General features: G+C 37.7%; 1 protein-coding gene across 1 annotated transcript in view; it reads left to right on the plus strand.

Annotated features, from left to right (window-relative positions):
• Nucleotides 1–7,783, plus strand: part of LOC129946522 (uncharacterized) — a 30,805-nt gene extending 23,022 nt beyond the window's left edge. Inside the window, exons 6-8 of the mRNA XM_056056734.1 lie at nucleotides 20–280; nucleotides 6,874–7,156; nucleotides 7,231–7,783. Coding sequence (XP_055912709.1) covers nucleotides 20–280; nucleotides 6,874–7,156; nucleotides 7,231–7,394 — 708 coding nt within the window. The 3' untranslated portion in view covers nucleotides 7,395–7,783. The remainder of the gene's footprint in view (nucleotides 1–19; nucleotides 281–6,873; nucleotides 7,157–7,230) is intronic.
• Nucleotides 7,784–15,372: the final 7,589 nt, after the last annotated feature.

Genomic DNA, 15,372 nt, shown 5'->3' on the forward strand with positions numbered 1-15,372 from the left:
AATGGTTTTCTTATTGCAGATCAAAACATTTAATGAACACTGGATGGAAACGAAACATACGTTTCAGTGTCATTTAAATATTTCTACGCCCAACACTGTCATTTTCGATTTGAATACAAATATTTCGAAGCAAACGACAATAATGAACTCCATCTCAAAGTCACAACCACACAACGTTGACATTTCTTTCGTCCATAAAGGTATTAGCATTCATCCAAACAGAACATCAAGATCATCTCCGATTGATTCAAAAAAACATCAGCATAAGATTTCACACTTGGTACGTTTAATTCTATATAGTATTTTATAATATTTAATAAGTTTTATAAACAATAAGATAAATCAATAAGTTATAAATAAAATGGGATGCAAAATGAATAATACGTATTTTGCAAATATGTTTTGAAATTTTAGAGTTCTTGAAGTATTTGAATTTACGGACGGTAGAGGATTGTTATATAATCCATTAGATTGCTGAAATAAGTTTGCTATGTTAAGAAGATACAGAACGTCTTATCACAAGTACATACATAGATTGGTCTCTTTCGAATAATTGTTTAAATGTTAGTTGTTAATAAATCGAGATCTTTTGTTCCATATTGGTACGATAGTGAATTCAAAGGCCTTTAAAATTGAAGAAACTAGTTATAGTGAGCACACAAAATGTGTCCAATGAAAAACAATTGTTGTGATTCAAAATATATTTTTAACAGAATTTCAAGGTTAAAATATCTCAAACACATTCAGAGGGTGCAAAGTGATCTAAAAATCAATAAAAGGTATTTTTGAAAGTTTATAAATAATTGAAGAAAATCTTGCCCTTACTGTTGAAAATGAAAGAAAAAGTTTTTAACCAAGTAGAAAGAATTTTATTGAGCTAAAAATGTAAGCGACTAGTTCGTTTTGAAAAAGATTTGAAGAATTTGTTAAAGTACATATGATGTAGAAGTCTTATTATGAACACAATGCTTTGCCAAAATGCCTTTGAACGCTCTGCACACAAACTCAGTACCATTATCTGTTCTTACCGCTTTCACAGTGATTGAGCTGGCGTGTGCTTTAGTCAGAAACTCGTCAAACTTAGATGCAAGAAATAGACTTGATTGTAGTTTGAAAAATCATCTTTGATTAGTAGAAAATACTTGAAACCTCCTATAGAAGGAATCTGCATTGGTCTGCAGAGATCAGCATGGACCAATTTACCTGGTCCTTTCTTTCTTGATTTTTCATCTTTGACAAAGCTCTGTCGATGAGATTTTCCCAAAGCACATCCCTTGCAAAAGAATTTTTGTGAATCACCTATGGAAAGTTATTTTTTCAGAGCTGATTGCTTGATTGTGTCGACGCTTAGATATCCAAGGCGCTTGTGCCGTCTTTCAATGCTAGGACTGACTGAAACATTCACACAACCTGGTTGAACAATGCTCAGAGGAAGCTTATATAGCTGAGTAGATTCACAACGTTGTCCAAATAGAAGAGTCTGTGCATTTCTTTTAACTTCCGCATGACCATTCTCATAACTCGTATAGCAGCACTTTGGCTGTCAGCTGAGCTGGAACTGAATAAAATCAATCTAATGCAACATTACCACAAACATCTGATTTGATTTCCACATTTCTGATTCCATGTGCATACACCGTTTCCATATTTCCTAAGCAAACTGGATATTCGCGTTCATCAACCACTCGGAAACTTCTGAGCGCACTTCTCTTTTGAAGCACATATGGCTCGATGCTCCAGAGTCAGTGTACCAGAATGCACATTTTCTGTCTGTGAAGTGAGCCATAACCGCCGATGATGTACCTTGTTTGTTGTGCAAGTCGGGTGCCACATTCTTTCCACCAATACCCACGTTTCTTGCAAAATCCACAGGTTGAATTCTTCTTCTTATCTGCTTTAGATGTTTTTTTCTTGTTTAAATGAACCAGAATCATCTGATGTTTTCTCAATAGAAACATCTCCTCTTTCACTAGACGCTGGCTCAAATTTGGGAGCGTTTATTCCTACTGGGCTACAGAATCCCATGTTGATTTGAAATCTTGTTTGAATTGTGATGGAATTATTATTATAATTATTGCCGATTCTGCCATTGGAGCAACCAATTCCTCAAGCTGTTTAGCCATTTGTTTTATATCGATATTTTCGATATTCATAGAACTTTTGTAGCAGTGTAGGTTCTGAGTGCGACTCCTTATTTCTGCTCATATATGGATGAAAGTTTGGTCCACATCTCAGCTGGTTGACGAAGTGATTATCAGTTGTGCCCTTTAGTCTTTCTGAATCCAAGCAGGAAGGGCCAACTCCTCAATTGGCTTTATGGATTCATCGAGAACGCAATCTAAATCATGGGCACGTAGATATACCAAAACCTGAAACTTCCAGAGCGAGTAATCTTTTCCAAATTTATACTTTTTCCATCGTAGTTAAGTAAAGCCTTTTCAGCAGAGTTTTACAAACAAATTAGTGCTGATAATGTGTTGAAAATAAAAGAAAAAGTTTTCAACCAAGTAGAAAGAATTTTATTGAGCGAAAAATGTAAGTAAAAGCAAATATTTGTATAGAGTTATTTTGTTCGACAATGTTTTATTCAACACTTACCCGTTTGTTATCAAGCTCAAAGACGTTTTAAGTCACGATCCACGGGTTACAACTCAACTTTTTTCAAACTTGATACTTTTAGCTAGGATACCATAAACTGTGATACTTCAACCGGTGATAAATCTGACAAAATAGATCACGACTTTGATCAATCGGAATCTTTTACTTACTTGACTGATATGAACTAAAATATTAATGCTGTAAATATTGTAAAAATCTTGACAATACTTGTATACCAGGTCCTGATGGTTTTCTATCTACTATTTTGAAAAAGAAAACTATGTGAGTCATCTGTCGTTTCATCTGTACATTTTTCTTAACTTCTTAATATCTTCTTGTCTGCTTCCATCGATTTGGAAAAGTTCCTTTATAATCCCTTACATACAAAATAAACAAAATCAAAAATAACATACATATTGCTAAATTATCACTTACTCCTAAACTCTATAACTATAGAATTATTGAATCACAAGAGCGAGCGCTGGGAGGGGTTTTGGGGATTAACCCCCCAAATATCAGAATATGTACAGTAACCAAATATCCATTATCGTTCATGAATAAAATAAATAAAAAAAACAGTAATGGCACAAAATCAATTTAATACTCAAATTCTGAAACTATGTTAACCGACAAATTTTAATAAGTTTGCTTCGGTGTGCTAGAAATTGTGCACAAAACACAAACACGCTAAATCAGAACAAAAAATGTCTGTATTTTTTGGTACAGAAAGAAACATATTTTTCGTGTTTTCATTCATACTAACAATTAAAACGTTTAGTATTTTTATTTTTCAACACTGAGGAAGAAGATGAAGGGTTTTTAACTTTTTGTATGAAGCTAAGTATTATTATTAACATAGAGATGCTCTCTTCCGACATGTTTCTTATGGTTAAAACTACAAAATTGAAAACAGAAAATGACCTTGTTGTACTCATTTTTGAAACGATCTCACGGCATCTCATGACACATTTAAATATCGAAACACCGACAAATTGTTCGGTTCATTTATGTTAATTTTAATTGTAAATTAAAAAAAAATCTTTTAACTTAACTTTTTTCACTTCTTGAATTGTGACACATGAATATTTTGAAACAAAAACAGCAACCTTGTTTGCCTTTGTCGCGTTGTTTCCCTATTTTTCAAAAACAAATTAATAATGAAAGTTACGTGATGTCTCCTTAATTCAATATTTTTAAACATTTGAATGCGTTTCTGGATTTATGCATACCTAAATGTAAGACACAAAACATTATGGGGCATATTCATAGTCATATTTTAAACCCGAGTCTATTTGAACTGGAGTCTAAATTTGGCATATAGGTTAGGTGCAGCTGCTATTCATATAAAGAATTTGGCAGCTCTGTTTAGTAAGGCTTTAGGGCATATTGAAAAATTTCACTCAAACCAACACAAAATGGCTTGTAGAATGTAACAAAATAAATTGCGTTATTTGGAGATCCAAAATCTTTATAACCCTTTGCTGTTAGTTGAGAAATGGTATGAAGTCGGGCTGGTGGCAAACATTTCATTGAATTTCGATCTATAATATTTAGAAGATCAATCATAAACTTGACAGTTTTTTTTCTCGAATCGATACCTTTTATACAAATCGTCTCCATCTATTTCAAAGGGGTCCAATCGTGTTAAGTAGAGATTTCGTTTTTTGTTAGTTGATAGCAATCCCACATCCAGCAAAATATTAAAATATTGATATATGTACATACATATGCTTAAGTCTTTTGACATTTTATTTTTTTGTTTTTAAATTTTCAAATAAACTGTCCCGTAACTTAATTTACTCAATCAGTTTGTTTATTTTTGACGTCGTTTTCTAATAGTTTTAAAAACAGCTTAAACATGGGTTGCGTCGTGTTTATTTTTAGGCTCCAGATTATCGTTTTAAAATGGGTTTAAATTGTTATAAACTGAAGTTTAATTTAGCAAATACAAAATCGGAACTTATCAAGGAACTATGAATATGACCCTATGTCTTCGATCTAAAGATTCGGAACGCATTCAAAATCATTTTTTCTAGTATTTTTATGGTGAGTTTAAGAAAATCGTGTTTGACAATTTTAAAATTCAATCTAGATTTACAGTCTATGTTGAAGCCACTCTAAGCCGAGCGAAGATGCTAAAACTTTCAAAACTTTTTCAAGTTCTCGTGGTTGCAAAAAATTGCATTGTGATCTTAACTCGTTTTTCTGTTTGGTGTGTTCGCAACATTTATAAGTATAAAACTATTTAAGCTTTGCGACAAAGCTTTCTGTAAATTCTCTTAATTTAAAAAAAAAATAATTTTCAAAACCCATTACCTTATAGGGCAATTAAATTCTTGGTTGGATTAGGAGAGAATAGAAACAATAGGCGCAAGAGTCCTTTGAGAATTACAGCCAGGTGACTTACAACATCACAAGAATTATTCTTGGATATTTTGTCAATTCCTCGCAAAAGGCAGGGATTGAACCCAAGACCTCTGGCGAGACAGTCCTACTCACTAACCATCATAAATCCAGACTAGAATTGGTGCAAAAAACTTCCTGAGATTTTCGCTGAGGGGTTTATAGGATAGGGTAATTCTTATAATTATAGGATAGGGTAATTCCTACGATCCTCCTTGTATGTCGATTCTTAAAAGCAGGCATTTGTATTTATGTTTTGTGTTTATTGTTAAAATAATACATGGAAATATTAACTCTTTACACCCAATGTCTCGTATCAACTTTAATATTTCCCAAAGAAGCATGAGGAATTTAACCGATATGTATTCCAAAATTTCGAATAAGTTATGAACAAGTTTACTTAAATTTTAAATATATCAACTTGTTCGACTATAGAGTGATTTATCAGGTTAATTCAAATCAGCTTTTTACTCGTGTATATAAATTGTAAACGAACTACGAGGTGTGTTCAAAAAGTACCCGGAATTTTTAAGTTTTTGTTTACTTTGTCTGTGGTAGTTGCTAAGGTTCAACTTGTTTTTATTTTTATGAGCTCGGTGATTTTTGCTTGTTTAAACAATGTTTGACCAAAAAACCAATCGCATGAACATCGATCAGGAGCTGTAAAATGACGTCAACTACGATCGAAGTTTGCATGAAAGTGTCATAACTGGTGATGAAACATGGGTGTACAGTTTCGATATCAAACCAAGGCACACTCGTCCACCTGGAAGCTTCCAACGTCACCAACGAAAAAAGCACGTCAAGTACAATTAAATGTTAAGGTTTTGCTTACTGTTTTCTTGGATTATAATGGAATAGTGCATCAAAGAGTTCTTACAATAAGGTCGTACGGTTATTAAAGAGTATTACCTTGAAGTTATGCCACGTTCGCATGAAGCCATCCGAAAAAACGCTCAAATTTATGCAAAAACAAATAATGGCTTTTGCACCACGATAACGCACCTGCTCACTGGTCGTTGCTTGTTCGTAATTTTTTGGCCAAAAACAATACCGAAGTCATGCCCATATTCACTAGATATGTCTCCGTTCTCTTGACCCATGTAAGAACGGAGTTTTTCCTCGATTGAAGAAATAAAGGCCAAATCGCTGAGAATGCTCAAGGAATATCAAAAAGTGAATATCAAGAGTGCTTCGAAGATTAGAAAAAACGCTGGCATAAGGGTATTAGATCTGGGGGGACTTCTTTTAAGGAGACCACATTGATGTTAACGAATAAATAAATATTTTGTTGAAAAAAACGAAAATTCCGGGCGGGTACTTTTTGAACACATCTCGTATGTAGCTGATTTAAATAAATAAAATAAACATAAACAAATGTAACATGCAACTGGAATCAGCGTACCTCAGAAAGTTCTCACTTTTTCTGACAAATATTTGTCAATTGAGTCTGTAAGGTTCCTTTTTCAATAATTAACTTTCAAATAAGTGGATTTAATTTTAGAAAAGTAAGACAATTTTTGTTTTTATTATTCGCCAACATATAAAATCTTAAAGTTCCAGGACTATAAATTTGTTAATTTTTACGCCATTACTTCTGTCTACCAAGATTTTGACTTTTTAATATATTTCATTTTTATGAGTTTAATGTTACGCAGTTCTGTGTTTTTTTGGATACATAAGTACAATACAATTCCAAATTGCATTTTTCCTTTTTATTCAAATTCAAAATCTTCAGGTAATATATTTCTTCCATATAAGGGGAGGGGGGATTCATTACGTATAAGTAAAATAAATACATTTTTATCAATTAGACTTACCATGTTTTTATTTATGTAGATACATTTTAAACTTTAATTTCTATAATTTCAGAATGCCTTTCTAAAGTACAAAAACACGACCTCGAATCATCTGCCTTCAAAGTCTGGCAATCTAAAAACTGTTGGACACAAAAACATTAAAGTAGACTGTAGCCATAATAGTGGATTTTATGCCCTCATATTAATCTGTACCTATGTGGGCTTTGTAGTGTGCCTATTCAACATTTTAAGTATCTCACAATCTGCCGTCTTGACTGTGGCTATGGCAACAGGCACTCTGCCCTTCACTGGACTCTTTTGGTCCTTCTATAAATTGGATACCCGAAATGGCCTTAGTAAAAATATTTTTAAATACTACTAAAAACAAAAGTAAAGTTAAAAAATAATCCAAACACTTTTCTAATTCCAGATGCAGCAATCGTCTGGGCACCATCCGTGTCTGGAGAACTCATTTGTTCCTTGCTTGGAACACCGATTGTGTTTTTGGGGATTGTTTTCCTATTCAAAGCGCACTACAGTGATATGCTGAAACAATCGCAACGATTTAACTATCACAAGGAGTTGATTACATAGGGCCTCTAAAAAAAACTAAATATTACAGGAAATTTAAATTTTATTTTGTTCTAAGAACACCCATGCTTGCTACGTGCGTTGCGCCGCGTCGTTTTTTAGATGGGTTTGTGAATCAAATTTTAAAAATATTCCTCCCCTTTAATATGTGTAACAATAAAAGTCTTTAATGTGTAATGTAATATAAATGAAAACAAAAAAAAAATATTAAAATTGTGAACGTTTTGTATGTTATTTAAAAAATATAAATTTTAAAAAATGAAGAAACTAAATATATAAAATTTTATACATGAGGAGTCCTGTTGCGTCTCATATATTTACTGATAATGGTTTAAGAAGTCCAGATACACTTATGTATATTCTCAAGTGTTTTAAATGTTAAATGGTCATTGTTAAAAAAAAATACATTGTAAACATATATATGGGAATAAAGTTTGTGTTATACCTAACATTTTGTGTGTTGACTATATTTTATTTAAGATCATTTAGCCTTGACGTTTCAGTGATAACTATATTTATTTATTATACATAGAACTTAGAATTTAGGGAACTTGAAGTTATTTTTTGTTATAGCTTACCGGCACTCAAGGGGTTATTGATTCACTAAACATGTTAACGTTTAAACACAATCAAAGCATTTCGCACATTCTCAATGTACGGTTTTTAGAAAGAATCTCTATACAAAATTGAACTATGTTCGAAACAGAGCTAAAGGCTAAACTGATAAGCATTCCTGGAAGTGCCCGTATTGCATCTAAATTGGTTGAGGGTTGGAATGCAACTTATAAAAATATCGGTAAAACAACGAAAAGCAAGAAACATTGTGGCAGTAGTTTTTGAGTGAGGTTAATTTTTCAGTTTAAGTTCTATTGCCAAAATGTGCGAGTTATATTCAAGTTTTCGATGAATGAAGGCTTTGTAAATTTCAGCCAGATCAGAAGGGGTGAAAAACTGTTTCTATTTTCTAAAAAATTCTAAGCACCTAGCAGCAGACAGGAGATCATTAAAAAAATGAGAAAGAGTGTTGGAGATAGAACAGAGCCCTGGGGCACACCAGCATTTATTTTGTGGTTTTCAGACTTGAACCATGCAATACTACTTGTATTGAACGATCCGAAAGGTAATTACTAATCCAATGAAGCAGGGGTTCATAAAAACCGAAAGCACGCATTTTCGATAAGAGGGCCTGATGCCAAACCCTATCAAATGCCTTTGAAATATCAAGTGCAATAATCTTACTTTCTCCAAAACGATGTAAAGATTTGCTCCACTGTTCGGTGACATGAACAATGAGATCACCAGTGGACCTATTGCTGCGAAAGCCGTACTGCCGGTGATTAAGAAGCTTTCGGTCTTCGAGATATTTCTTAAGCTGATAATTTATCATTTGATGTTCAAATGGTAGATATGTGCATTCAAGAGGACACAAGCGTCCACAGGTTTTTCTCAAAACCCACCTCTGTCTATCAACTCCTACTCTCACCTCCCCGCGGTGAACATCGGGTGCCTAGTACCTCAACTGGAGATTGGGTTCCAACCCCAGTGGAAAGTTGTTGGGGGCAGCAAACGAGAGAGGAGGGAGAGGTGTTTCCACTAAGGCACCTCTCCTTATCCAGGCGGCAGCGGACGAATTCTCGAGATAGAATCAACGGTGGCGTCTACAGTTCCAGTAAGGTCGAACTACTTAGTGAACACCTTATAGGGCTTCTTCGACATATTCGGAGCCCAGGCCTATAAGGAGCGGTTCATCCGGCTCCCCTTCCTTGGAGTTATACTAAGGATCTGGCCCTCCAGGTTGGGGGTTGTGCCGTCGGGGTGACTTCCTGGCCACGTAAAAACATCATTGTTTCGAAGCAACAACAAGCCTCGGATACGGACGGATTCACTGTTGACAACCCACGCAAACAAAATAAGGACAACGAACTTCGGATATGTACGTGGAATGTTAGGTCCCTTAACAGACCACGTGCAGTCGAACAATTAGCGGAAGCCCTAAACTGCTGCAAGGCAGATATTACAGCCATCCAAGAAGTGCGATGGGATGGACCGGGCAAAAGCAAACTAAAAGACTGCGATATCTACTACGGCGACTGCTACCGAGAACAAATACAGCGTCTATTTGGGTGTGGATTTGTTGTTGGAACTAGGCTCAGGCAAAAAGTCTTGAGTTTCAACAGTGTGAGCGAGCGCATCACGACAATCCGCATCAAGGCTAAATTCGCCAACATAAGCCTAATATGCACGCATGCCCCAACAGAAGAGAAAGATGAAGACACCAAAGATATGTTCTTCGAGCTCTTGGACAAGACATATGAGCAGTGCCCTGGCTATGACATTAAAATTGTCTTAGGAGATTTTAATGCCAAGCTAGGAAGAGAAGACATCTTTGGTGGCATACAGCCTGCACGACACTACCTCCGACAACGGATTCAGGCTGGTCGATTTCGCTGCGGGGCGAGACGTTCTGGTAGCTAGTACGCAGTTTACGCATCTTAATATCCACAAGGGGACATGGAAATCTCCTGATCAATCAACCGTCAACCAGATTGACCACATTACGATCGACGCACGACACTTCTCCAGTATCCAGGATATCCGAACATACCGAGAGGCCAACATTGACTCGGACCACTACCTCGTTGTAGCCAAGGTACGGCTACGGATATCCCGATCCAAGCCAAAACAAGGAAGTACTGTGAGAAGATTCGACGTTAGACGGCTACAATCGCAAGAGACTGCCATGTCCTTTTCCGATCGAGTCTCTAATAACCTCCTAAGGAGTCCTATGCTTCCTGCATTAAGCATTGAAAACCAGTGACAACATTGCCTTGCAGCCATCAGAGATGCCGCCTCTGAAGTGCTAGGTTTCACACAGCCACCATAGCGAAACCCCTGGTTTGACGACGAATGCCGGCAAGCTCACGCAGCGAAACAAGAGGCATACAAAACGGCACTGCACAAAAGGACGAGAGCTGCTCGCGAGCTCTACGAGCAGAAGAGGAGAGAGGAACACCGGCTTCTTAGACGGAAAAAAAGAGAGCATGAGAAGCGCGCGATCGAGGAGATAGAGGGATGTCACAACAGGAATGAGGTTCGTAAATTTTACCAAAAGGTAAAAAAAACCTCCCAAGGTTACCAGCCACGAACCGAAGCCTGTAAAGACGATCAAGGGAACATCGTAGTAGAACCACAGTCGATGCTGAGAATATGGAAAGATCACTTCTCCAAATTATATAACGGCGATGACGAACCGAATTCCGCTGTAAGGGAGATAGAACCACTCAAACTCGGCGACGCAGATAAACAATTCCGCCTACCCGACCTTGACGAAGTGAAGATAGCTATATCTAAACTTAAGTCAAACAAAGCTGCTGGAGCTGACGGCATCGCTGCCGAACTATTCAAAGCAGCACGCGATGACTTGGTACGGAGCATGCACCAACTCATCTGCAAAATATGGTCGGAAGAAAGCATGCCCGATGAGTGGAATCTCAGCATAGTGTGCCCGATACATAAGAAAGGAGACCCTCTAAACTGCGCTAACTACAGAGGCATTAGTCTCCTTAACATTGCGTATAAGATCCTCTCTGCCGTATTATGTGAACGTCTGAAGCCATTCGTCAACAACCTGATTGGTCCTTATCAGTGTGGCTTCAGACCAGTAAAGTCCACTATCGACCAAATATTCACACTACGGCAGATCTTGGAAAAAACCCAGGAGCTTCAAATCGATACCCACCATCTCTTTATCGATTTTAAAGCCGCGTATGACAGCATCTATAGGGAAGAGCTCTACCGAGCAATGTCTAGTTTTGGCATCCCTGTCAAACTTATCCGTTTGTGCAGAATGACGATGGAGAATGCACGCTGCTCTATCAAGGTCGGAAAAGATCTTACCGATGCATTTGATGTCAAAAAAGGTTTTAGACAAGGCAATGCACTGTCATGCGACTTCTTCAACATCGTTCTGGAAAGAATTGTGCAAAACTCAACCGTCAACACTAGAGGCACAATCTTCCAAAGATCCATCCAATTACTCGGATACGCAGATGATATTGACATAATTGGAAGATCAAAGCGTGATGTCAGTGGAGCGTTTTTGAGCATTGCGACGGAAGCGAAGAAGATGGGTTTAGTGGTCAATGAGGGCAAGACCAAGTATATGCTGTCATCAAAAAAGGACACTGAACGACGACGTCTTGGACAAAACGTCTTGGACAGCTATAACTTTGAGGTAGTTAAGGACTTTGTCTACCTAGGCACCGCTATTAATGCAGACAACGACACCAGCGCTGAAATCAAACGAAGAATAACTCTTGCAAATCGCTGCTTCTTTGGACTTAGAAGGCAATTGAGAAGTAAAGTCCTCTCTCGATGTAAAATCACCATCTATAAGACACTCATCATCCCGGTTCTCATTTATGGCGCTGAGGCCTGGACCCTGTCAAAGAAAGATGAAAGCGTCTTAGGATGCTTCGAGAGAAAAATTCTTCGGGCGATTTTTGGTCCCGTACGCATAGATGGAGAATGGAGGAGAAGATATAACGACGAGCTGTACGGGCTGTACAGCGACACTGACCTAGTTAGCAGAATCAAAGTCCAACGGCTTAGATGGCTAGGTCATGTAGAGCGGATGGACATCAACGCTCCAGCCCGGAAGGTCTTCGAATCCAATCCCGAGGGACGGCGCAGTAGAGGAAGACCGCGACTCAGGTGGCGCACCCAGGTGGGAGAGGACCTCAACCAACTTGGCGTGCGAAACTGGAGACAGCTAGCTAGGGACCGAGCTGGCTGGAGACGCTTGTTGGTTGAGGCCCAGGTCCGCCCCGGACTGTAGCGCCACCTTAAGTAAGTAAGTAAGTGATAATTTATCAGCGTTTCCATGACCTTGGAACGAAGGGACGTAAGTGAAATCGGTCGGTAATCAGAGGGTGAAGGGGATTCATCTTTTTTGGGAATAGGCTCTTCAGAACAATAACGGCTTACCATCTGGACCAGCGGATTTATGTATGTTGAGATCTCTTAAGGCTTTTATGGCCCCATAAAATCATTAACGCGCTCAATGAGAGGCGGAGTCATAACACTCTGGCAGCGTTGAATTATTGTCGAACTAGCAAAATGGAGTATCATTAACAACGATCGTGGGAACCGAGGAAAAGGAAGAATTCCTCATGTATATAGAAAGGAATATGAAAAATTGAGAGTATTGTCCTCGAAACCGTTTATTCGATTCGAAGTTGCAGTTTAGATATCGTTTTATATTTATAAATATAATAAGAGATTCGGAGACTAAACCGGGCTCTGGGGTTTCATTTATAACAACAAAAACAAAATCTCTCATACTAATAACCTCTTTACAGCTCGAATTAAACCATGAATTTTCTTTTGACTCCATAAATAATTAAATTTGTAACCATTTCTGCGCTGGAATTTTCGTTACTATCGAGGAAGCATTCTAACAACTAAAAGTTCCTCTGACTGTTAACAACGCCTTCCAATTAAGACATTAAGAATAAAACTCTAAGTTGGGGGATTTTCGCACAAAAAGGTCTGTCAGTAGAGGCACTCCGCAAGGTGGTGTTCTGTCCCCTCTTCTGTGAAACATAGTGGTTAACGAACTACTAATATCCCTTGAGAGGGAATGCTACAGAGTGGTAGCATAAGCCGATGATGTTGCTATCGACGTCACAGGGGAACATCCTAATACACTGAGAGACCTCCTCGAAAACGCACTCAACATGCTCACTAGATGGGCTGATCACTGCGGACTTAGTATTAATCCTCAAAAAACAGACCTCGCCCTTTTCACACGGAAATACAAGATCCTAGTGATTGTACCTCCTTCTATAAAATTTTTACCAATGAAGCCAAATATCTTGGTCTGATATTGGACAAACAATTAAGTTGGATATCTAATATTCAGGAAATAGTTAAAAAAGTTACAGTCCAACGCACTGCATGTCTCTGCATAAGCGGTGCATTGAGAACCACACCCGCAGCAGCGTTAGACACTCTCCTCCATCTGACACCCCTCGACATCTTCAGTTAACAAGTGGCAGCGAGTACAGCTATAAGACTCAACGCCTCATCTTAATGGACCAACAACAATGTGGGGCACTCTATCATTTTGAACCTCTTTGGTTTTATACCAAAGTACATTATGTAGACTACACTATTCCTAATCCTCTATTTGGAAAAAACTTCCAGGTATCCATTCCATCCAGAGATGAATGGGAAGACAAAAAATTCCTGGATAACAAAAGTATTCATTTTTATACAAATGAGGGAGTTGGTAGTGGTGCGTACTCAGAAAAGCTTAATCTAAGCATCTCATTCCGCCTCCCTAATCATTGTAGCGTCTTCCAAGCGGAAATTTTAGCGATCAAAGAGGTTCTCTCCTGGCTAAGAGAAAATTTGATATCAACTTCTGATATCCGTATCTTCTCTGACAGTCAGGCTGCTATTAAATCTCTTGACGGTGTCTTAACCAAATTTCAAACGGCCTTCGATTGTCGATCGTCTCTTATGGAGATGGCGCAGCAATTTAACATTCACCTATGTTGGGTGCCGGGCCACAGAGACATCACGGGAAATTGTTGAGCCGATGAACTCGCTAAAAATATAACCGTTATGCCTATTCGACCTCAAAGGGAGGGGATAGGTATACCGATAGATACATATAAACTTCTGCTAAAAGAAATAGCTTTCGCGAGAGCAAATTCTAGGTGGCACAAGCGCTCTAAGGACTTGTTATCTCAAAGCAGAATTCATATTAGCTTTTACGGGACACTGTCTTATAGACAGACAGTCCATACGACTTCGTGTAGCCTCAAATGACTTCTGCAGGAGCTGTATGGACGAAGAAGAAGAGGAAACAATCTCTCACCTTTTCTGCACTTGCCCTGCTCTTTCACTAAGACGCAAACTTCTTCTGGGAGTCTACTCTTTTGATAATCCCAGTGAACTAGCTAAAAAGGATATTTAATATCTTCTTCGCTTTATAAAAAGCTCAAAATGGTTCGACTACTAAGAAGTAATTCTCTAGATTCATGTGGTATCACAATGAGCCTTTTCTTTTGGCCTAAGTGTGTGGATTCTAAATCCGCAGCCACGTTAACTTAATTTAACCTAACCTATATGGCGAGTTAATATTGCGTAAACAGACAGGACTTGGCTCGTTGATTCCTCACAAACGGCAGAGCTGATCCTCTGCTCGATGACTCGGGATCGTTGATTTTGGATTTGCTGAATATCCCAATATATTTGGCTATTTGGCTCTTTCTAGCTCGCCAGCTTTTTCTTTTCAAACCGATTTTTTGTAATGACGTTTTAGACACGTTTTAGACAATGCAAGCTTAAGAAGGATTACAGTGTCCTTCAAACTTATATAATCGGGACAAATGGTTAGTGCCCAAAGTATTTCCTATATCGCAACCACAATTAATTATCTTTTCTTGATTGGATTTGTCCATGATTCGAGAATAGTTCTTGGCAGATTGAATAGATCAGGATAGATTTACACTAAAGAACCGAATGCCTGAAAGATTGAAAATCGAAATTGAACATATTCCTCCTAATATAAGTATATATTATGAAGACCTTTGAATTAAGTATCTTTTTAATATTTCTATTATCATCCTTTTGTGTAAATTTGAATTTGCAGAACAGTATAAATCCACCATGGTGTTCTTTCGCCTCTTCTATGGCTTCTGGTCATGGATACAATTTTCGTTAAATTAGAGAGATGTGGAGTGAAGGCGGTAGCCTACGCGGATGATTTGGTGCTATTGGTGTCAGGAAAGTACACCTCTGTGATTAGTGAAATCACGGAGGCAGCTTTGAAGAAAGTTAGCAACTGGGCAATAGTTGTGGATTAGGAGTTAACCAAAGTAAAACTAAACTGTTGCTCTTTACCACCAAAACTAAAGTACCGCCCTTCACGCTACCTCGACTTAACGGTCAAATCCTATCATTGTCTTCC

The sequence above is a fragment of the Eupeodes corollae genome, chromosome 2 (genome assembly GCF_945859685.1).
Source record: "Eupeodes corollae chromosome 2, idEupCoro1.1, whole genome shotgun sequence".
Lineage (NCBI taxonomy): Eukaryota > Metazoa > Arthropoda > Insecta > Diptera > Syrphidae > Eupeodes > Eupeodes corollae.